The sequence below is a fragment of the Dendrobates tinctorius genome, unplaced genomic scaffold (assembly GCF_039654945.1).
Source record: "Dendrobates tinctorius isolate UK_male_01 unplaced genomic scaffold, ASM3965494v1 ptg000011l, whole genome shotgun sequence".
Classification (NCBI taxonomy): Eukaryota; Metazoa; Chordata; class Amphibia; order Anura; family Dendrobatidae; genus Dendrobates; species Dendrobates tinctorius.
Genome location: NW_027361679.1, coordinates 2,987,587 through 3,012,908, shown reverse-complemented (window position 1 = coordinate 3,012,908; position 25,322 = coordinate 2,987,587). Strand labels below are relative to the sequence as shown.

At 43.2% G+C, this 25,322-nt stretch overlaps 1 protein-coding gene across 2 annotated transcripts in view; it reads right to left on the bottom strand.

Moving 5' to 3' along the window:
• PPP3CA (protein phosphatase 3 catalytic subunit alpha) overlaps nt 1-25,322 on the bottom strand; it is a 383,095-nt gene that overhangs the window by 86,840 nt on the left and 270,933 nt on the right. For both annotated transcript variants that reach the window (XM_073589305.1, XM_073589316.1), the window contains exons 3-5: nt 10,795-10,919; nt 8,696-8,807; nt 7,975-8,120 (exon numbers count right to left, since the gene is read on the bottom strand). In XM_073589305.1, the coding sequence (XP_073445406.1) occupies nt 7,975-8,120; nt 8,696-8,807; nt 10,795-10,919 (383 nt within the window). The remainder of the gene's footprint in view (nt 1-7,974; nt 8,121-8,695; nt 8,808-10,794; nt 10,920-25,322) is intronic.

Sequence of the window (25,322 nt, the reverse complement as noted above, 5' to 3'; positions counted from 1 at the left end):
CAAACTCCAGTCCTCATGGTCCCCAGGGGTCATGTTTTCAGGATTTCCATAGTAAATAGAAATCCTGAACACATGATCCGTGGGGACCACGAGGACTGGAGTTCGGGAAACACTGGTTTACATCAAGCAACCGGTACTGTATATACTTACGCTCTTTAATCTGGGCCCGAACATCGAGGTCCTCCCAGCGGCCCACAAGGAGCGAACAGATTTCCTCCCAGAGTCGTCGGGTAACGATAAGGTCAGCGTGGCGGCGGTCAGCCATATTCCAGAGCGGCTCCCTTTCTCTGACGAGATCGATGAGGTGGTCCACATCGAGTCCTCCATCCTCACCGTCAGAGTCGGGAGCACGCTGTGAAGGCTGTTAAAGAAAAAGACAAAAATAACATAATTAGCCTCCACAAAAGAAATGAAATAAAAAGTGCAAAAAAACAAAGCAAAAATATTTATACTTACACGCTGGTGACCGCCGCGTTGCTGTCGCCGACGACCCTGGGAGGCACTGCGAGGACCTCTTGGCCGAGCACCAGATTGGGAAGACTAGAGAAGAAAACAAAAAATGTTATGTCTTTGGATGTAGGCATTTGTTTGCTGTGTGTGGTCTGCAGAACATTGTTTTCTATGTGTTGTGTGTAGTGTGATGTTGTGTTTCTGCGTTTGATGCAAAAAACTTACCAATTGTGAGCCCACTCCAAGTGTCTGTCCACCCCTTCCTTCTTCTTCTGGGAGCTCCTCTTCATCTTGTGAATCCTGTTTTGAAATAAAAGGCAATGAATAGACATATATTACAGAGATGATGGATTTTGGAAATAAAAACTTACCGTCAAACGCTGACGATGCGAGGGAGGGCTCCCAGAAGATGATGTGCTGTCTTCCTGGTGGCCACACTCCATGCCTGTGGGTGGTGTTCCACCTGCTGCCATTGCTGCTGCTGCATCTATTGGGCGGCTGTTGAATAAAGAGAAACAAAGGGCCAATGAATATCTTGATACAGAGGAATGGAGACATGTGACCCAGAGAAGCAGGAGGCAGTCAGCACCCATACTGCTCAGAAACCAGTACCAGGCTCTCACGCAGGAAAACAATGAAGAAATACATCAGGATAAGACTTTGCCAACAAGCAGCAACCTTGTACGCCTTCAGAGTCCTCCTGGATGGAGAAAGAAAAATGTTGTGAAGAAGAAACGGAGAGTGGTGGTCATGGGGGATTCCCTGTTGAGAGGAACTGAGGCCGCTATCTGCAGACCGGATATAACTTCAAGAGAAATGTGTTGTCTTCCAGGTTCAAAAATTAAAGATGTGTCTGACAGGATATCAGGACTCTTCAGACCTACAGATGACTACCCATTCCTGCTACTACATGTGGGGACAAATGACACTGCAAGAAACGACCTGGAAACCATCTGCAGAGACTTTGAAGACTTAGGCAAGAAAGTGAAAGAACTGGGAGCGCAGGTGGTCTTCTCTTCCATCCTCCCAGTGGATGGCCATGGAACAAGGAGGTGGAATAAGATTCTGCAGGTGAACAACTGGCTACGTCGATGGTGCCGTCAGCAACGATTTGGATTTCTGGATCACGGAGTGAACTACTTATACGATGGACTACTTGCTAGAGATGGGGTGCACCTTACGAAGACTGGTAAGCATGTATTTGGAAGTCGCCTTGCTACACTTGTAAGGAGAGCTTTAAACTAGAACAACATGGGAAGGGAAGCAAAAAACCAGAAAAAGCCATACACCTGACAAATGCTATTGAGAACTCTGCTATTAGAAGTGGAAAGGAAGAACAAAGACGAAAGAATCTAATTAATAAAAATATTGGAGAAAGAGAAACCAATCACAAACTAAAATGTTTCTATACTAATGCACAAAGCATGGGCAACAAACAAGGAGAATTGGAACTACTAACACAGGAAAAGAAATATGATGTCATTGGAATCACTGAAACTTGGTGGGACAATACACATGATTGGAATACAAGACTAGAAGGATACAACTTATTTGCAAGAAACAGACTTGATAAACGAGGAGGGGGTGTCGCATTGTATGTTAGAAACGCGTATATCTGCACAGAGATTGAAGCTTCAGAGACTGGGAGTTCTGTGGAAACTGTTTGGGTAAGAATACAAGGACAGAACAATGGAAAGGACACCATTGTAGGCATTTACTACAGGCCGCCTGTGCAAGCTGAAGCTATGGATGAACTCTTTATGCATCAAATGGCCAAGTTCTCCAAAAAATATGACATAGTTGTCATGGGAGATTTCAACTATCCAGACATTTGTTGGGAATCTCTCTCAGGCAAAACTAACAGGTCAAGGAAATTCTTATCCTCTCTTGCTGACAACTTTATCTTCCAAAAGGTAAGGGAGAAAACAAGGGGAACTGCTACCTTGGATCTAATCCTTATAAACAGGGAGGAAATGGTTGAGGAGGTAAAAGTGGCTGGGACCCTAGGAGGTAGCGACCATGCTATTTTAGAATTTTGGATAACTAGAGGCGGAAGACCTGTGAAGACTCAGACGTCAAGGTTAGATTTCAGAAAGGCAGATTTTAAGGGATTCAGAAAGAGAATTGGAGGGATCCAATGGCTGGATATCCTTAAAGACAAAAATGTCCAGGAGGGATGGGAAATCTTGAAAAATGAAATTCTCAAAGCACAGTTGTTAACAATTCCGAAAAGAGGGAAGAATAGGAAGCAGTTAAGGAAACCAGGATGGATGAACACAGAACTTAAGCACATGCTAAAAAGGAAGAAAAAAATGTTTATAAAATGGAAAGAGGGAGGCATATCTAAAGAAGAATATAATGCTGTCTGCAGAACCTGCAGGGCACAAATCAGATTATCTAAAGCTGAAAATGAATTGAGGCTTGCAAGAGATGTCAAAAGCAATAAAGGATTTTGGGGATATGTCAAAAGTAAAAGAAAAGTCAAAGATGCTATAGGATTTTTACAGGATGAAAATGATGAAATGGTAAGACAGGATGTTGAGAAGGCTGAACTTTTAAATTCCTATTTTGCATCTGTTTTCTCTCAGAAAGGAAATGTAACATCAACTGTTATTCACTGTCCTATTAAGGGAATAGAAGAATCCAGGATATCTATAAACAGAAAGATAGTGAGGAAACACTTAGCTAGCCTAAATGAATTCAAGTCTCCAGGTCCAGATGAATTACACCCCAGAGTACTGAAGGAGATAGCAGAAGAAATTTTTGAACCCCTCTCTATAATCTTTGAAAATTCTTGGAGAACAGGAGAAGTGCCAGAAGACTGGAGAAGAGCAAATGTTGTTCCTATCTTCAAAAAGGGGAAGAAGGTGGACCCAGGTAACTATAGGCCGGTGAGTCTGACTTCTATACCAGGAAAGATCTTTGAACAAATTATTAAACAACATGTATGTCAATACGTGGATAAGAATGAAGTGATTAAACAGAGTCAGCATGGGTTTGTAACTAATAAGTCATGTCAGACTAACTTAATTTCCTTCTATGACGGTATCACTGATTGGGTGGATCAAGGAAATGCTGTAGATATAGTATATCTTGACTTCAGCAAAGCATTTGACAAAGTCTCTCATACAATCCTTATTGAAAAAATGATTAAGTATGGAATGGACAAGGCAACTGTTAGGTGGATTCATAACTGGCTTAGTGATCGGACCCAAAGAGTGGTCGTAAATGGCTGCACATCCAGTTGGAAGAATGTCTCAAGTGGGGTACCACAGGGCTCTGTTCTGGGCCCTGTATTGTTCAACATCTTTATCAACGATTTAGATGAAGGAATTGATGGTAAACTGATTAAATTTGCTGATGACACAAAGCTAGGAGGGATAGCTAATACTAGAGAAGAGAGAGAGAGGATTCAAAAAGATTTAAATAAACTGGAGAAGTGGGCAGCAACTAACAGAATGGTTTTTAACAGGGAGAAATGCAAAGTACTACATCTGGGCAATAAAAATGGAAAAAGCATATATAGAATGGGAGGAATAGGGCTAAGTGACAGCACATGTGAAAAAGACTTGGGTATACTAATAGATCACAGACTGAATATGAGTCAACAGTGTGATGCAGCAGCAAAAAAGGCAAATGCAATTCTAGGATGTATTAACAGAAGCATACAGTCTAGATCACGTGAAGTCATTATTTCCCTCTACTCCTCTTTGGTCAGACCTCATCTGGAATATTGTGTCCAGTTTTGGGCACCACATTTTAAAAAAGACATCAACAAACTGGAGCAAGTTCAGAAAAGAGCGACCAGAATGGTGACCGGTCTGCAAACCCTGTCTTATGAGGAAAGGTTGCAGGATTTGGGAATGTTTAGTTTGCAAAAGAGAAGACTGAGAGGAGACTTAATAGCTGTCTACAAATATCTAAAGGGCTGTCACATTGTAGAAGGATCAACTTTATTCTCATTTGCACAAGGAAAGACTAGAAGCAATGGGATGAAACTGAATGGGAGGAGACACAGATTAGATATTAGAAAAAACTTTTTGACAGTTAGAGTGATCAATGAGTGGAACAGGCTGCCACGAGAAGTGGTGAGTTCTCCTTCAATGGAAGTCTTCAAACAGAGGCTGGACAGACATCTGACTGGGATGATTTAGCGAATCCTGCTTTGAGCAGGGGGTTGGACCAGATGGCCCAGGAGGTCCCTTCCAACTCTACGATTCTATGATTCTATATTCAATAGCCCTAGTTTGGAGGAATGGGGGATTTGATAATTACCATCTCTCATCTGCTGCTGGCCTCCCCTCCTCAGCATGTTCCATTTGCTGCTCCATTTGGGGTGGTGGTGGTGGTGCTGATGGTGCTGCAGTGGTCTCCTGCCTTCTCCTGCTGCGCTTGGTTGCTTTCTTGGGTGGCATGTTGGGTGTGGCTGTGGGTCCCACTGTCTTGCTTTTATATATGTCTTGTGGGCAGAGCTACTGAGCATGCTCAGACCCAAAAAAACGGATCCGGCGCATTGCAGCGCTCATAGGCTTTCATTGTGTGAAAAAGCCGGACGCGCCGGATCCGGCGTGTCCGGCTTTTTCGCCGGAGACAAAAAACGTTACAGTCTCCGTTTTTTCCAGACGCCGGATCGCGACACATTGCCGGATCCGGCGAAAACCGGATGAAACGCATGGCCATACGGCGCAAATGCAAGTCAATGGGGGGGAAACCGGATCCGGCATTGCATTTCGCCGGATCCGGTTTCTGTCAAAAGCGCCGGATCGCGCCTGACGGCGAAAACCTGATGTGTGAAAGAGGCCTTAGCCTGCAGAATAACCGCATATCTGCAGGTTAACAGCGCTATTTCTGGTGAAATGTTCCCTTTAACAAAGGGGAATGGTAACACCCTGTATTCAAAAATATAAAGGAGGAAAAAGAGGAATGACAACATAGAATTATGAAAAAAGCAGCTCCAAAATTATTAATTCACAGGGAGTTTAGGCATTTACTAAACAGATGCAAACAACATGAAAATTAATGTGGATTAGTCATTTACTCACATAAATTAAACCTCCCCTAATAGCTTCAATCACGCCCCTGTGGGTGTGACTCAACTACCATATACCCGCGTACAGAAGAATTTATGCAAGCCTACATCAGAAGATCTGAGGTTAGTCCTACAAGATATTTGGCACACTCTTCCAGCCGAGGTCCTTCAAAAGTGAAGGCAATTGTACCTAAAAGAACTGATGCTGTTTTGAAGGCAAATAGTGGTCAAGTTTAGCATGGTAATGAAGCCGAGGGCAGAACACCTGGCTTCACTGCACAAGCCCGGACATCTATGAGGTCATGTGCATGCATTAGAATTTAGGGACTGATGAGAGGCCGCGGGTGGGATATGGAAATTCAATCATGCTCACAGGGCCATGATTGAAGCTACGGAGGGAGAACTAGTCCTGGTATATAAACACCCCAAAGGAAAAGTCCACAATAATTTGCATATACAAGTTAATTTAGCACAAAGAGGTACATTTATATAGTACAGAAGACATATCATTTTGCTGCAAAAATAAGGATATATGGTCTAGTAGTGGTGGTTTCACAGTGTTTGGGGACCGAACAGATTTCATTTAACCAATAAAATAACCGAACTCTAAAAAAAAAAAAAAAATCCCTATTAATATAATGAATCGGATTTATTATTTGTAACTAAAATTCAGGGTATGAAGTAATTCAGTCCATGCATGGACTCCTGCAGCAAACCTTGGACAACCTTTAATAAAATAAGCTGACTTGTCACATTGATTCATACATCTATCAAGCTGACTAATTCAGTCAGGAAGAAAAGTAAAAATGTAAATAATTCAGCGATGAAACGGCAAAATTTTAGCCCAGGGCTTAATATTATTTGAGGGGAATGAAGTGATATTTCATCGCCTTGACGTTCAATTAAAAAGAAGAAAACTTTCATTAGAAAGATGCATTCAGAGATTCGGCTTCAAATGTGTATCATAAAATATGCAATACGGAGCTACAATTCCAAACTTATTTTGGGCTTGTAAATTATTCATGGCTTTGTAACTGAAATACTCAGGAATGAAATAATGTGTTGATAAATATGCAGATTGCATTTCAAAATGCCTCTTATTACCGATTGCATATTCCATAAAAAAAAAACTTAGTAAATATGCAATTATGCATTCAATTTATTTAAAAAAAAAAACTGCTCAAACATTTGGAGAATTTGAAATTTTGGAGATTCTTGAAGGTGATAATAGATCTGTGAGAAGACTAGAGTGAGAGGTGTTCGGCAACTACTTACGCCTAAGAACCAACAGGTAAGTTGTTGCTATCCACCTGCCTGTTCTGCCCTGCGCCGATCTCAGCCAGCACAGAGTGGTCATAAACTGATCCATCTGGAGATTCTGCAGCTTCCGCTGATGTCACGTTGCCAGGGCAGCGGCTCCTCTTCCGCTCTGTTTACGAGGCGTAACTGCTGAAATCATGCTGTCAGCCAGCTCCCTGTTGCCTAACTGCGGGGAGCTGGATGTCAATCAGTATGAACTCGGCAGTCTGTCAACAAAGCAGCCTGGAAGATGAAAAGCTGCTCTGTTAACGCAGAGCAGCTGAATCGCTGGCAGTTACACTCTACACCAGTGGAAGGTAGAATAAGCAGGTAATTACCAACTACCTACTGTCACATCTCCACCAGAACCTGCTGACTTCCACTTCTATTACTAGGCGCCGTTGTATTCACTCTGCAGGCGGCGCTGGTGATAGAAATGTCAGAACCAGAAGCTCTGGAAAGCAGGCCCTGTCCAGCCAATAAGATTAGAGTGGCTGGAACCTGTAGTGCCGTCCAGTCTAGCAGTATCGGTGTGTGTGCTGTCCAGCTGAAGGTATCAGCTCTCTGCTCCAGCCAACTGGAGAGCACCGCACCCTACTAAAGCATCCAGCTCACTGCTGGAAGCTGCTAGATATAACTTTGTGTTTTCCTAAGTAGGTGTGTTTTCTCCTATTTTGTTTTGTGCATCTCTGTTTTGACCCTGGCTTGTTTCTGACTATTCTTACGAATTATGATTTTGAGGTGACCCCTCGGCTCTGATACTTCTTGATGGCCATTCCTACCTCTGGACGACAGCCCTTCTACGGTTGCATTACACTTGACTTGTGCAAAGTGTCGGAGGCAGCCTTTTGAGCCTGGGACCTCAGGCAGATGTTACACCTACCTGTTTTTTGGCACATAGTGAAAAAACAATAAGGTCCTGGATAACCCCTTTAAAGGCCACCAGAATGTTATAATTTAACTCTATGGCAGTATCAAGAGAACCAAAGGATTTAGGCTTCTGAAAAGAGATACAACTGAAACATTTTGAAACCATTCGCCCTCATATTTTCATGTATGTTTCATAGATCTTTTTAGTAGAGTACTTTACCCTTGAATTATGTCTGCTTCTTGCAAAGCAATTGTTTGTTTTTTTTGTTTAGAGATCATATCTTTGCGCAACAACACTGACAGGAGTCTTTTCTATAGGCACTTACTTTTCTAATGTCATCTAAAGTGTTGATTTCTGGAGATAAGCCACCGTGTACACACAGGAACTGTTGGTTCATTAGAGCAGCCAGAGGAAGGCAGTCAAAGGCATCCATGCAGGCATCATACACTCTTTCTGAATATTTTATTTTACCTTTTAATGATAGTAAGAATCCAGACATTAAGAAAATCAACATTGTACAATCACAAGTCTTCCAGAAAAAAACAAAACCTCTTAAAGAAAAAAAAAAGAAAATGTAATGAATCAAAACATAAATATTGCGTTCATAACCGTGACATTTTAAAATTTTTAAAACATTATTTCTAAATACATTCATTATTCATTTTTATTAACGTAGTGGATTATTTTACAAATTTAATGTAAATTACAGCAGCGTGGTATAACATATGTTGCGCTGTATGCTAATAATTATGCTCTGTGGCAGAAACCGAAAGGAGAAGTCCACTTTCATCATTCTGCAGTAATGGACAGCAGCAGTCAAAGGGTGAACAACTAGGACAGGCACCTTTCTGCTCCATTCCCAACGAAGCCAACCCTGATGTAGCACAACAAGTAAATAGGAGGTTATTGATTACCAACCTGGTTATGTACACTAGAAGGAGAGACTGATGCATAAAAATCCACATTATTGCAAAATCTGTGTACAGAGAAATCGCCCTGTTCCCAGGAATAAAAGGGGGCAACGAGCTCTTCATTAGAATACTTACATTCTTGTTTGAAAGTAAAATACTCTGTTAGATGTCTACATTCATGATTCCCGCGGAGTAAAAAAAGAGTTTTCGGATATAGAATTTTCAAGGCCCACAAGTACAACACACACTGAAAGAAAAGAAAATATTCACCGAAGGGATGACAAAACTACACGATCAAAAATGTTATTCTGCTTTATCCAGCCAGGGAGCATCTATCAAAATACCCAGAAAATTCACAGCAATCGGACAGTAACATGTTCATGATTTTTTTAACGCTTGGTTATAATAGATAACCAATTTTAAAGCTGAGATTTTATCTTAAGTGTATTTTTAAAACAATTATCATGATTATTTTATTTTTTTAATTTTTCATTACAAAGATACAAAAAAACTTCTAAAATCTTGGAAATGTTATAGTGATGGGCGAGTAGCATAGTTGCTCGGGTGTCCTCCGAGTATTTTGACGTGCTCGGAGATTTAGTTTTTCTCCTCTCAGCTGCATGATTTATGACTTGTAGACAGCCTGAATACATGTGGGAATTCCCTAACAAGCAGGCATTCCACACATGTATTCAAGCTGTCTAGCAGTCGCAAATCATGTAGCTGAGACGACGAAAACTAAATCTCTGAGCACGCCAAAATACTCGGAGATCACCAGAGCAAGCTCGGGGAAACCGGAGCAACGAGTATACTCGCTCATCACTAGTTATAGTAAGTTGAATTTTGGGCTCAAGCTTCCTCACAGAAGCTACATGGAAATACACTGAATCGGAATCATTAAGTTATCAAGGAGGGCGTTTCTTGGGAATAGGTCATTGTAAAGCAAGGGCGAAGAGTTGTATGTAGAAATGTCACATTTCATTGTAATATCTACAAAGATTAATGAAAAATCACCTGTACAGAACAAGAAATATAATATATCTAGTCTAGTATTCGTGTTAGTAGCTTAGGTGAAAATTGCAACTTTTTTTTTTTTTTAAATCTATAACGATATAGATACATAAAAAAACAACAAATCTATGAAATATGCTGCCGCAAAAATCATAGTAAAAAACAACACATTGACCCTTGGAAAGCAGAGATGTGCTGCATACAACATGGTACTTTATATGCACACAAAGTAATCGTATTACCAAGGATTGTGTCTGTGCAGAACGCCAATAAACGACTGCCAATTGGCTTTTAAGGAGCTGACTGGCAATCATTTAGCAGCCTGGATTAGCCCGTCTAACGGGGCCATAAAAATGCTATTTGTAACTTTTTTGCTTCTGTGTAGTGCTGTATGTATGAGAAACTTTATTTTTGGACCTCCTGTCATCGGCCTGTCATCCATTTAACCAGTTTTCCTGCTTTGCAATGATGCAGATAAGGCCTGTTTCACACTTCAGTTTTTGTCCATCAGTCAAGATCAGCCGTTTTGAAAAAAAAAAAAACCTATCCGCCATTTTGTTTGGTGGATCCGTTTTTTTTCCCATTGAGTTGCATTACCGGCGGATCTTGACGGACGGCCATCCGTTGGATCCGTTTTTTTGCGGATCCGCCAAAATTTTGCCGTCCGCCGACATGCCCGAACGGAGCATGCCGCACTTCACACTGCGCATGCCCGAAAGACTTCAGTCAGCTGGAAATTTAACCCTAAAGTCTGTTCTGGCGGCTGGAAAAAAATCTCTCTCTCGGGCTGCGGTTCCTTTAAAATTCTTCATTCGGTGGATCCGTCAAAAAAACGGTCCGGTGGCATCCGTTCACATCAGTTAGCAACGCATCCGCTTTCCGCCATTTTGACGGATTTTAACTGACACAAAAAAACTGAAGTGTGAAACAGGCCTAAGTCTGCAAATGGAGGTTCTGGTTTAGCTGTTGATCATAAGTCTTGCAGTCGACACTGACGCTTAGGATTGCTACTTCCAGCAGGTGGCACTACAGTCCCTGCTCTCTTCTTCTGTGAGCGGCTATTTGCACATGTCCCACATGGAGACACTGATGTGAATATACACATGGATATGCCACCAGTTACACAATAAGGGGCAAAGACTAAAGTACAGGCAGAATTTAGCTCTATCATGTTCATCGCAACTTGTTCAAAATCCATTCATTAAGTAGGAAATTATATTTACTTCAATGCTAAAGTATCCTCTGTCAACGTAGTCTCCCAAGAAGAGGTAACGCGTGTTGGCAGGTGATCCCCCGACTTCAAAGAGCTTCATCAGATCAAAGAACTGTCCATGGATATCCCCACAAACTGCCGGAAAAATAAATATGTCATTATTAGATTATTGTACAAGCTATGACAAACCTGAAATACAAGTCAATGGGAACCATGTAGGTAATGTATGTACACTAATAATAATAAGCTTTATTTATATAGCGCCATCATATTCCGCAGCACTTTACAATTCAAATACAGGATTACGAACCACAATTAAGAGGACCTATCACCAGACCTAAAGTGACCAGTGTTTGCCCGTCATTACATTCATCCATTATAGGAAATTAGGTAATAATGCGCAGGTGTGGACAGGGCTGTGGAGTCGGAGCCCATTTTGGTGGAGTCATGGAAATTGAGGAGTCGGAGGTTTGGCTTACCGATTCCACAGCCCTAGCAGGGCTGTGGAGTTGGTCATGGAGTCGGAGCCCATTTTGGTGGAGTCTGAGTAGGTGTTATGGAAATAGAGGAGTCGGAAGTTTGGCTTACCGACGCCACAGCCCTGGATGTGGAGAGTGCAGCAGGTAGCATGGCTTCCCGATACCATCTAGATTCAAGGGGGTTTTAAACAACCGAGTAATTTAACTCTTGTCATCGGAGCAGGAGAGGACGAGAAGGCCCTGTGCAAGAACAGTATATGGGCCCTTTGCAGGCCAATATCCCATCATAATGCACAATTCCACCTACTTTGCAGAATGTGTCGTCCTGATTCCTTGGGCCTCTGCACCAATGGTATATCCGCCCCTGAGCCTAGGATTACAGAGTGATGAAGGCCCCCAAAGAACAAAATATATGTGTTTATAGAGAAGCTTACAGCAGATTCATACATCAACCATCGGCAACATTAATCAAACCAACAAACCCTGGTTGCATTATTTCACCCGCTGATGTTTCATTCCTAAACGCTGCAGCACTTCAGAGGAAACATTCGTTTAAAGGGAATCTGTCACCCCTTTTTTGAGATATCATATAATATCATTCAATTGTGTGTCACATAAGGATTCTCTTAGTACTTTTGCTTCCCCCTGACCCCGCACCTTTCATGCATAAATACCTTTTTTAAATTGGTTCAGATGTATGTAAACTGCCACGGTCCGGTCCGATGGGCGGGGCTTATTCAACCGATCCCCCTCCCTGTCTTGCTCTACACAAGATGAAATGCATAGAGCAAGACGGGGAGGGGGGAGCAGTTGAATAAGCCCCGCCCAGCGGACCGGACCGTGGCAGTTTACATACATCTGAACCGATATAAAAAAGGTATTTATGCATGAAAGGTGCGGGGTCAGGGGGAAGCAAAAGTACTAAGAGAATCCTTATGTGACACACAAGTGAATGATATCATTATATGATATCTCAAAAAAGGGGTGACAGATTCCCTTTAAAAGCCACCAGGGAACAATACCACTAGGAGGACTAGTCCGTGGCAGGTCCCCCGGGGCCTCCCCCACCCCGCTCTCCTTGATTAAATGTATTTCCCTATAGAAACCTATAAGGAGAGAACTGTCAGTTAAGTACAACCACTGGGACCTGTCTCTCTTAGGCTTTTTTCACACATCACTATTTTTGATCATTATTTCTGCAGTATTTGTTTGCCAAAATCAGAAGAGTCTCTAAAACACAGAATCTTTCATTTACAGAATTTCCACTTTTGGTTTTGGCATACAAACACTGATGCAAAATACTGAACAAATACTGATCGTGTGAATGAGGGCTTAGACTATTTGTCCTAATACCAAACTGGCTTTTAAAAGTATGTTTTCTCCAACATTACAGTATTTTAGAATAAAATACACATGGTGTCAATGGTGCCCTTATTATGATTCGGGAAGCATTAATTCGCTGTCTGGTTACTTTATATTTTCTTAAATTTGGTTAAGGACAAATTCAGTAAAATATCGCAAGATACTAAAAACATTTGGGCAGGGTGCAATTCACATCAAAACCACTGTGTCCACTAATTAAAATGAATCGCATAGACATCTGCTGACCATTGCCCCTACCAGACTGAAAGATAGTATATGTACATATATGTATATATTATATATGCAGCTATTCATTGTTCAGTGTGTATAGTGTGATGCAGTGAACCCTGTTACAACTAGGGAGCGTTGTATGGGCTCCCCAGGATATGCATGCAGGCGTTTCCTTTATTGTGATGGGGAAACATTGACCAGCAGGGTTGTAAATGGCCAATATGTATTACAGGGATGGGTGGCCCTGGAGGCTTCCAGGTGACTTAGAGAGATAGCTGAGTCCAGTCACCTACATACACACCCAGGGGGGTGTGTCTGAACACCCAAGAAGAAGCCTGTGTGTGTGGCTGTGTGTTTAAGGACCTGCAGTGAGGTCATTGACCATGTGACCAGCCCATGTGATCCATACCTCACCTGTGGGTGTGGTTACGAGCTATATAATGTGACCAGGGTGGGTCACATTAGAGACAGTGTGTCAGTCATGATCCCAGTGCAGGTTTTTGAGCTGCACGTCAGGGGTTAATGTCTGGAGCTCAGTGCAGGTTTTGACCTGCACACCTGGGGTTAATGATTGTGGCCTCTTTCTGGTTCTGGGAGAGCTTCTTAAACCCCGGGGAAGCTCCAATCCCTGCCAGTTATACTTTTGCCTTTGGCCGAGTGAGCTGACCTCTGTGTGCCTGTTCGTTGTTATAGCTTGTTTTTATGGCTCTGACCCGGGGTTCTGTTTCCCGTTGTGAGTTTGCCTGTTGATTCTGTACTGCTCTATCCTCTCTATGTATGACTCATTGCCTGTGATCTGACTACTCTCTGCTCGCCCCTCTTGTACCTTGCAGTTATCCCTGTATATGACTCATTGGCTACGTCCTGACTATCCTCCCTGTCTATGCCCCTTGGTAACTTTGTCTCGCAGTTACCCTACTAGGAGTTCTCGCAGCTCCTAGCTCTCTGGAGTTTAGGCCACGCCCCTAGCAGTCACGTGCTTCAGGTTACAGAAAACCAAGAGGAACCACCATACATGTTTTAGTCAATTTGTTAACCAGTTGACACTTATCTATTACTTGCTATATACACTAAAAGATCCCTTATCCTCTTTTTTTTTTTTTTCTTCATTTTTCCCCACCACCAAGGAGAGCCACGTGTGAGTTTCTAAATTAAGGGAGGGAAGTGAACGGGTGCTGTCGTGGACTCTACAAAAGAGTATTACCAGTAAGTAATCCGTTTTTTCTCTTCGCCACGACAGCACCCACTGAGAGACTTTCAGAGATAGTCACTTGGGAGGGTACACCGTGCTAAGGACCGCTCTACCGAAGGCTAAGTCGTCCGAGGAGGATAAATCTAGTCTATAGTGGTTATAAAACGTAGATTGACAAGACCAAGTTGCAGCCTTACATATTAGCTCTATTGGAACGCCTGCTTTCTCTGCCCAGGAGGATGATATGGCTCGAGTAGAATGCGCTTTTACTCCCTGTGGAAGGTCTTCTCCCTTTGCCAAATATGCCATCGTGATTTCATCTCTGATCCACCTGGACAGTTTGCTTCTCGTAACTCTGGGCCCCTTCTTGTTACCCTGGAAGGAAATAAAGAGGGACCTACTCTACCTCCAGGGACTGGTTACATCTATGTCAGGACTGCTCTTCTGACATCTAGTGAATTTAGTGTAATTTAACTTCTTCTGATGTCACTGGGTTCACATAGAAGGAGGGAAGGCAGACTTCTTGGGCTCTATGAAATCTAGTAGTACACTTGGGAAGATATGACGGGTCTGTTTTTAATACCAGTTTGTCATGACTTACTGACAGGAATGGGGGATCTACCGATAGTGCCTGGAGATCACCTACCCTTCTCGCCGAGACTAGAGCTACCAATAGAGCAGTTTTAAATGAAAGGTGTTTTAATGATGCTAGGTGCATAGGTTTGAATGGGGCCTGAGTTAAGGCATCTAAGACCAAGTTGAGGTCCCAAGCAGGCACCTGGGGGATGTGGACTGGAGTCGCCCTCTGACAAGCTGAAATAAATCGAGTTACCCATCTATTGCTTGCCACATTATGGTTATATAAGGCTCCTAGAGCCGATACATGAACTTTTAGGGTATTAACCAAGAGTTTTAACTCACGGCCCCCTCTGCAGGAATTCTAGAATGGCTCTAATGGGTAATTCACTGGAAAGCTTTGCGATGTGAAAGGTTAAAAATTTCTTCCATATTTTTACATAAATTTTTGTTGTTGACTCCTTTCTACTCTCTAGTAGCGTGTTAATAAGATTATTTGAGAACCCTCTTAATCTTAATAGCCTCCTTTCAAATTCCATGCCGCTAGGTGCAAGGATTTGACTCGGGGATGGTGGCAGGGTCCCTGGGAAAGAAGGTCCCGATGTAGCGGGAGAATCCATGGGTCAGTTATCGACCGCTCTCAACCATGAAAACCACGGCCTCTTGTGCCAAAAAGGGGCTATCAGGATTACTCTCGCCCCTTCTTCCCTTATCTTCCTGACTACTGTCGGTAGCAATATCATTGGAGGGAAGGCATAGGCCTGTCGAAATGTCAAGGGTATCTGCAGGGCATCGAGGACGTCTGGACTGTCCTCCCTGTACAGTGAAGCAAACTTTTCTACGCGTCTGTTGGCTCTTGTCGCGAACAGATCTATATCTGGTTTGCCCCATTTGGCAGTTATCATTTTGAAGATGTGTCGGCTGAGAACCCACTCTCCCGGGTGTAAAGTTTGGCGACTGACATAGTCCGCTCTGGAATTGTCTATTCCTCTGATGTGGGTGGCGGATAAGGAGTGGAGATGTATTTCGGCCATCTCTAGAATATCTTTCACGATAGACATGAGGGGTCCTGATCGCGTACCTCCTTGCCGATTTATGTATGCCACTGAGGTGATGTTGTCTGTTTGGATTCTCGTGTGGGTACCTTTTAGCTGCAGAAGAAATTTAGATACAGCAAAATATATCGCTTTTATCTCCTTCAAGTTAGATGAGCTTCTTGTTTCGAGTTTGGACCACCGACCCTGCACCATGTTTTCTCCTAAATGGGCTCCCCATCCCGAGGGGCTAGCGTCCGTGGTAACCACTCTAGAGGGGATAATCCACCATGGAACGCCTCCTGTTAGGTTGTTAGGGTTTAACCACCACCTTAAAGAGCTAATTACCTCTGGTGACAGGGATATTCTTCCATTCAACCGCCCCTGTAGTCTCTCTGTCTCACGTAAAATGGCCCACTGCAATTTTCTGGACTGGAATTGGGCCCATTGTACCGCTGGAATGCATGATATTAGGGACCCTAATAAGGACATGCCTTCTCGCAAGGTTATCGAGTTCTTATCACATGCCATCCGTACTTTGCTAATTAAGGTTCGTGTTTTTGTTTCTGGTAAAAAACATTTCTCACTTACAGAGTCTACTTGAAGGCCCAGGAACGTCTGACAGGTTACCGGTTGCAGTCAGGACTTTTCCCAGTTGACCAGCCAGCCTAGTGTCTGCAGGGATGAGATTATATTAGCTACTCTTCCTTCGCATTGGGACACCGAATTTCCCACTATAAGCAGGTCGTCCAAGTACGGGACTATTAAAAAGTGTCCTCCAGCCTGAAGTACGACATCACCTCTAGCATCAGCTTGGTAAAAACGCAGGGTGCCATGGATAACCCGAACGACATTGCAGTGAACTGGAAGTGTCGTATCTGGCCCTTTATCAAGGCTGCCACACGAAGGAACTTTTGGTGCTCTCTGTATATGGGGAGGTGATAATAGGCATCCTTTAGGTCCAATACTGCCATATAGCACCTAGGAAACAAGAGTTTTATCGCTGAACGAATTGATTCCATCTTAAAGGACCGCAGCCTTAGAAACAAATTAAGCTTTTTTAAATTAATTATCGTTCTAAAGGAACCATCCGGCTTAGGTACTAAAAATAGGGGAGAATAGAATCCTGTTCCCCACTCTTCCCTTGGCACTTCTATCAGAACATGCTTAGCCAAGAGGCCCGTTATCTCTATCTCCAAGGCTTGTTGTTGCGTTGGGGACTTCAGGGAAGTCAATAGGAAGGAGTTTGGTGGGCACCGAACAAATTCTAGCCTTAGGCCCGATGACACGATATTAATTGCCCAAGGGTTCGATGTTATTTTTTGCCACTGATGACTGTATTTTAGTAGCCTACCACCTACCGGTGTTTTATCGCTACCGGAACCTGTCCCCTGACCTAAAGGGACGCTTTCCAAACAAATTGCCTCTCTGCTTGGCATCTTTATTACCCCAACGTTCCTGGGGTCTGAAATCTTTCTTTTTCCCAAATGGAGGCTTCCTGAAGGCTCTCCTGTTAAAGGGAATGTATGGGTTAGGGAATCCTTTCTTCCTCTCCCCCGCTTTTGTCAGGATGTCATCCAACTGTGTGCCAAACAGGTACTTACCCTGACACGGCATAGTACAGAGTTTGGTTTTAGTTTGCACATCACCTCTCCACCCCTTCAACCATAGGGCCCGTCGGGTCGTGTTGGTTAAACCCGCCGTTCTGGCAGATAGACGGAGGGAATCAGCTGAGGCGTCGGATAGGAAGGCGGTTGCTCCCTTAATCAGGGGAATGGAGGAAAGGAGCTTATCTCTAGATGCTCCACTCCTTATTCTATCCTCTAATTCGTCCAACCATACGATCATGGATCTTGCCGTGCAAGTGGCTGCTATAGCCGGCTTAAAGGCTCCTATGCATGCTTCCCAAGACCGTTTGAGAAAAGTGTCTGCTCTGCGGTCTAGTGGATCGGACAAAGTTCCTGCGTTCTCTACTGGTAGGGAAGACCAGCGGGAGGTGGAGGCTACTGCCTCATCCACTTTGGGAGGTTTAGACCAAGACGCCAGCTCGTCATCATCAAAGGGGTATTTTCGTTTGGAAGCTGAGGGAATAAATGCTCTTTGCCCCTGTCTCTCCCACTCCTTTTTAACCAGTTCCTTAATAGCTGGTACCACGGGGAAGGCTTTGATTTTCTTTTGGGCGATGCCGGCGAACATAATTTCCTGCGGGGTTTTGGGTTCTTTAACGTCACATAACCCCATGGTATTCCGCACGGATTTGACCAAATTGATCACGCTGTCTGTGTGGAAGCAAGCCTGCTGTTCCTCTTCCGAGGTTAGGCATTCCTGAGACCTGTCTGAATCCAATTCCCCAGTCTCTGAAGGCGACCCCGATGTCGGTGACCTTACTCCTCTAATGGAGGTCTGTCCACCATGACTACTAGCACCGCCTAAAGCCTGTAGCTCTTCCCTGATAATCATACGAATATCCTCCTTTCAACCGGAGGACTCCTCCCGCAGGGTTTGATCAATACATAACTGACATAACCGTTTAGGGTGACCATCTGGGAGGGGCTGGGAGCATAATGCACATTCCCTGTGTTTATTTTTCTCTGTTCTCTTGGCCTGAGGGTATATAAACAGAAAAAAGAACGGAACGCCATCAGCTAAGAGCTTGACCCAAAACACTCAACCGTGAATTTCGTCAGCTCAATACCGGCTGTGGGGCTCGAGGCTCAGGCTGAGGTGAGGAATGAAGTGCCTTCTTCCGCTTCTTCTCTAAAGCTTCGCTCCGTCTAGAGCGTCCGCTGGTTTCTCTTCTGGAGCTGCTGCTCCTTCTGGTGTTGCTATTTCTTCGGGTACCGCTTTGAGAGGATTCTCCTAGCTGCCCCTCGAGGAGCGAAACCGGGTCGTTTACGGACGACATGGCTACGCACCGGTGTGCCTCTGGCCGGTGCCTTTATGCAGCCTCCCGGTTTCACTTCCTTTCCTCGTCTCCTCTTTTTTTTTTTTCCTTCTTGCGCTACTGCGCATGCGCGGTCTCCTCGCGATCTCGCGCTACCTCTTCCTACCCCGGAAATGCCCCTACCACTTCCGGGTCGCCTGGCCTCCTTGCAATGGCACCGGCCATTCACTCTCCTGGCCGCGCTTTCACCTGTGGTCCTTTCCTGACCGCTGCCCCTGTACTGCCGGATCGTCATACCGCTACATAGCAAGGTATTTGCATATTCCACCATAGCGCCTGTGGCACACCCTGCGTCCTGCTCAAGCTCATGGCATCATTCTCCACCCTGGCCTTGCCATCCCCGGTTTTCCTTGGGGCGGGGGAAGGGAGGGGACGGATCTTCTCCAGGTTCCCCGGACCCCGACGCTGTGCCGCGCTTTGTAATGCGCAATCCCCTCCTAGGGATTTCCCAGGTGCTCCTCCAATGCACCTCCTGGTGAGCCAGGCACTCCTCGCCACGGCCTCACCCACATTACCAGCAGAGGGGGGATTCCTAATCTGGATCCATCCGTGCTGCTTCCAGCTCTGGGGCCCCCGTTGCGCATATAATGCCGCGGGCCGCTACTAGGCCAGGAATCCTCGTCTCTGTGGGTTCCTTCCTAGGAACAGGAAACCAACCTGAGGGAGCGAGGGGGACCGCCCCATTTATCTCTCTGTAGGTTTCCTGTTCCTGGGGCGGATCCCCTCTCTCAGTGGGTGCTGTCGTGGCGAAGAGAAAAAACATGATTTTCATGCAGGACAATGCTCCATCACATGCATCCAAATACTCCACAGCGTGGCTGGTCAGTAAAGGTCTAAAAGAAGAAAAAATAATGGCATGGCCCCCTTGTTCACCTGATCTGAACCCCATAGAGAACCTGTGGTCCGTCATAAAATGTGAGATCTACAGGGAGTGAAAACATTACACCTCTCCGAACAGTGTCTGGGAGGCTGTGGTGGCTGTGGCACGCAATGTTGATCATAAACAGATCAAGCAACTGACAGAATCTATGGATGGAAGGCTTTTGAGTGTCATCGTAAAGAAAGGTGCCTATATTGGTCACTGATTTTTTTGTTTTTGAATGTTAGAAGTGTTTATTTCTAAATTTTGTGTTGCTCTATTGGTTTACCTGGTGAAAATAAACAAGTGAGTTGGGTATATATTTGGTTTTTATTAAGTTGCCTAATAATTCTGCACTGTAACAGTTACGTGCACAAACAGATATCCTCCTAAGATAGCCAAATCTAAAAAAAACCTACGCCAACTTTCAAAAATATTAAGCTTTGATATCTATGAGTCTTTTGGGTTGATTGAGAACATAGTTGTTATTCAATAATAAAAAGAATCCTCTCAAATACAACTTGCCTAATAATTCTGCACACGGTGTAGGATTGGAGCCCTGAATGGCACCCGGTGAGGCCCTGGTGGCCTGAGTGTTGGACGAATGTCCTGAATGGCACCCGGACAGGCCTCGAATGTTTGTGGAGTCTGTGAAGGCACTGCGTTTGGGGGAGCTACCTTCAGTCTGAGGATCTGGACTTTCGGTAGTGCACTGGACACAAGGACGGTGGTCCCAGTTCAGCAGCTTCCCCAGGAACTAGGACTGACAGGCGGTCAGTATGTGGAACAGGAGCTCCTGAGAGGTAACCCAGAGTATGGGGAAAGAACTGTATGCACTGACAAAGGTCAGTTATTCAACTGTGCAGTCACCCGGTGACTGGAGAAAGTCAGGCGTGACTAGTGAATGCTTGGTAAAGCTTATGTGATAAAGTAATGGACTATGTGTAAACCGGTGATGTGCAACCTGGCTTACGGCAAAGTTTATGGCGCTTAAACTACGTTAATGCGCTGCCAAGCGAGTGTTCCCCAACACGTGCAGTGAGTGCAGCACTACAATAGATAGATAGGATAGATACAGAGCTTTGTTCCAGCAATGATTGGACTTTATAGATGCCAAAGAATCATAGGAAAAAAGCAGATATAAAAGAAACTTGTGAAATTAGAGAGATTGAGGAAGGAGGACACACTGCTAACTCAAAACAAGAAAAAAATGGCATTTATTTATATCTTTATTCTTTAGATTTTGTGACATCCAAGAATAACATATTAATTATTACCTCCATAATGTATGATAGATAGATGATAGATAGATAACAGATAGAGATAGATAATAGATAGATAGATAATAGATCGATAGATGGAATGATAGATAGCCAAATAGATAGATAATAGATGGAATGATAAATAAGAGATAGATAAACTGGAACCTAAACTATCACTCTCCATCTAACCTTCACTACTTATCTAACAGTCTTTAGCTATCCAATATCTAGCTATGTAATATGTAATCTTTCTACTTAATATCAATCTCATATCGAAGAGACTGGGTATTTCCAACATTCGAATATCTCCTTTTTTAACCAATCTTCCTTCTTAACCGCATTAACCAGATTAGATCATCAAGAAAGGAAGGTAAGTGAAAGAAGCTTTCAGTGTTGTGATAGCAGCTACCCCAAGTGACTCCTGAAAACAATTAGTGCATACAGACAAAAAACTCGAGCGCACTGCAATAAACTGCCTTCTGTGATTTAAAAGCCCTTAAAAAGCCACAGGGAATATTAGGCAGAACAGCAGCAGCAGAAATGTGCACATTTACCGAGCTTTCAACAAACCATCTCATGTTTAATACACAACTGCCTTCTTTAGTGAGGACTGCCATGACCCCTTCAGTCGCACAGCTAGGGCTTCGCTCTGCAGTCTCGCAGGTTCCAATTGATATTACAAATTATATCCTCCTATTCACTGAATATAATAATGTTGTAAGGTTGTTATCAGGAGATTGCACATAAAACAACTCATGGATGACACACATTTCACCTGTATACTGTATATTCATGACTTACATAAAAAAGAGAATCTACCCTCTAAGAGTAGGGTCCACACAACCCTTTTCTCTCCATCCAAAAGGTCAAATTATTTTGAGCAAAGTTTGATCAGAGAGGGATCAGTTTTTCTCCGAAAAAAAAAGGTTTCTACACTTTCTCCATTGTGTCAGTCCGTGAACATCAGACTGCACTCAGATGTCATCCGAGTGCAGTCCGATGTTTTCCATGTACACATAGACTTGCATTGCCGATTTTGATCTGACAATCAGTATAAAATCGGATATGTCATCGATTTTTTTCCTTGGGTAAAAAAATAGACATGTCCACACTCCTATAGAATAACATGGGCACTCGTCCAATATAAATGTTTGTGTGCACGAGCTCTTAGGCCGTGGTCTCATATAGCCCCAATGCAAAGTATGTATACATCGAGCCTAGGAAAGATGCACGTTTGTTCAATACACACTCTTCTTGCATACAACAACCCATATTTCAGATATATCATGAAAAATGACAAGATGGTGTCTGCAACTGCCAGTAAAATAAATGTCCTGTCTTCACCTGTCTTCCAGTAAGTGCACCAGATCATTGCTGCTTGTCAGAAGAGCTTAAACACACTTTTTTTTGCTGACAATCAAATTGACTGATGAACCTTGTGATAAGCAGTTTTTACACTTTATGTGATCCACATCCATCAAGCTACCATTAACAAAGATACTGGAAGAAGGTATTCCCCAAAAAGAATTTTCTTAAGAACATGTGCAATCATTCATGTTTGGTACAGTATGTTACCAGTATAGAGAAAATCATAATAAAGGCATAACTAATCAAATTTCTGGACTGTCAATGACCTATCTGACGGCACCGCGAGTGTGAGAACTTTCTCACCCTCATGGTGACATCACTAAGGCCTCTTTCACACTTCAGTTTTTTACAATCAGTCACAATCCGCCAGGTTTTGAAAAAAATGGATCCTCAATTTTCTTTTGAGGATCCGTTTTTTTTCTCCATTGACTTTCATTAATGGCGGATTGTTGTCCGTTGTATCCGTTTTTTTTGAGGATCCGCCAAAAGTTGCTGTCCGTCACCATCCTCAAAGATTTCAAAACGGAGCTTGCAAGGTTTTTTTGTATGGCGGATCCTCCAGACACTCATTTAACCCGAAATTCTTTCTGGGTGCCGGACCAAAAAAAAAAAATTATCTCTCTCTCTCCTGCAATTTCCTTTAAAATTCTTCATTTTGCGGATCCGTAAAAAAAAACGGATGGGTGGCATCCGTTGTCATCAGTTCTAAAACGGATCCAGCATCCGTCCTTTTGGCGGATTTTGACTGATGCAAAAAACTGAAGTGTCAAAGAGGCCTAAGGTCAAAGGAGTTAATTAGATACAAACTCCGGTCAATTTTAGCACATCACCATGAAGCACTAAGCTGAGCAAGCACGCGCAGCTCAGTGTCTATGTTAGATGGCAGGCTGTATAGTCGAATCATGCAACAATGCAGCTTGCCATCTACATACAGCAGAACTAGACCCGTCGCGGGACAATTGACTTATCTTCTCGTCGGACAGGTGAGGCACATGGTTGTTTATTATTTTAATTCTTTTAAGGGGACAATGGCTTCGGAGGGTTGGGCGTAAGGTGATAACTATTTTTGGTTCATTTAGAGTCAATAAAGGAGTCTGTGTCATTTGTTCAAATAAAGGACATTATTCTGGGTGTTATTTTTTTCACAATTTGACTATGAGGTTAGTAATGGGAGTGTCTTATACAGGGGGTACTGAAAGTATTCAGACCCCTTTAAATTTTTCACTCTGTTTCATTGCAGCCATTTGGTACATTCAAAAAAAGTTCATTTTTTCCTCATTAATGTACACTCTGCACACCATCTTGACTGAAAAAACAGAAATGTAGAATTTTTTGCAAATTTATATAAAAAAAAAAAAACATCTGAATATCACATGGCCATAAGTATTCAGACCCTTTGCTCAGACACTCCTATTTAACTCACATGCTGTCCATTTCCTTGTGATCCTCCTTGAGATTGTTCTAATTCTTCATTGGAGTCCAGCTGTGTTTAATTAAACTGATAGGACTTGATTTGTAAAGGCACACACCTGTCTATATAAGACCTCACCGCTCACAGTGCATGTCAGACCAAATGAGCATCATGAGGTCAAAGGAACTGGCCAAGGAGCTCAGAGACAGAATAGTGGCAAGGCACGCATCTGGCCAAGGTTACAAAAGAATTTCTGCAGTACTCAAGGTTCCTAAGAGCACAGTGACCTCCATAATCCTTAAATAGAACAAGTTTGGGACCACCAGAAGCCTTCCTAGACCTGGCCATCCAGCCAAACTGAGCAATCGTGGGAGAAGAGCATTGGTGAGAGATGTAAAGAAGAACCCCAAGATCACTGTGGCTGAGGTTCACAGATGCAGTAGGGAGAAGGGATAGAGTTCCACAAAGTCAACTATCACTGCAGCCCTCCACCAGTTGTGCCTTTATGGCAGAGTGGCCCGATGGAAGCATCTCCTCAATGCTAGACATATGAAAGCCCGCAGAGTTTGCTAAAATGCACATGAAGGACTCCCTGACTATGAGAAGGAAGAATGGCCAAGAATCCCCAAATCCAGGTGTGAAAAACTTGCTGCATCATTCCCAAGAAGAATCATGGCTGTACTAGCTGAAAAGGGTGCTTCTACTCAATAGTGAGCAAAAGGTCTGAATATTTATGATCATGTATTATTTCAGTTTTTCTTTTTTAATCAATTGGCAAAAAATTCTACATTTTTTTCACTCAAGATGGGGCACATTAATGATAAAAAAATGAACTTTTTTGAATTTACCAAATGGCTGCAATGAAACAAAGAGTGAAAAATTTAAAGGGGTCTGAATACTTTCTGCACCCACTGTAGATGCCTCTCCATTACTAACCCCTAAACTTGATGTCAACTGACAATACAAAGGTGACATCAACCCCAATACTATCACCGCACTTGCCACCATACCAAGGCAAGTGGGAAGAGTAAAGCTAAGTGTCAGATTTGGAGCATGTTATGGATGCGCCATTTCTGGGGTGGCTGACAGCTGACTTTTTTAGTCTGGGACGGGACCAATGTCCATAGCCCCTTACTAGGCTATTAATATCAACCCAAAGCGGTCTGCCTAGCCTTTGCTATTATTATAGGGGGACCATATCTCATTTTTTGGGGGAGTCCCCCATTTTAATAACCAATAAAGACTAGGTATACAGCTGTGAGCTGATAATAATATGGTAAGCACTAGGATATTACCCCTTCCCACACTATAAACATCTGCCCTAGCTGTTCGTTTTTCCTCTGCTGGTTGATAAAATTTCATGGGATCCCACACCATTTTTTCTGAAAATAATTTATTCAGTAATAAAATACATGTACAGTAAGCTACACAAGCACTGTATTAATTAGATATGTCACCGACATCTTTATATCTATCTATTCTATGTGTATATACCTATTCTATGTATTCTATTCTGTCGGGTCACGCTGTGATTTTACTGCACGCGGCAGATGAAATCTCGGGCTTTCAATGACATGGGTGTGTAAAAATCAGATGGCAATCGTATGGTCCGAGTGTTGCGCGATTTTTTTATCGCACCCATTGACTTGCATTGGAGAGTCTCATCCGAGATAAGATGACATTCGCAGCATGCTGTGATTTCAGCTGAGAAAAGAAAAATCGCAGATGAGCAGGGAATCATAGATTAACATTGGACAGATTACAATCCGTTTTTTACTGAATTGCACTCATCCATTTTCCTTGCACATGGGAATGAGCCC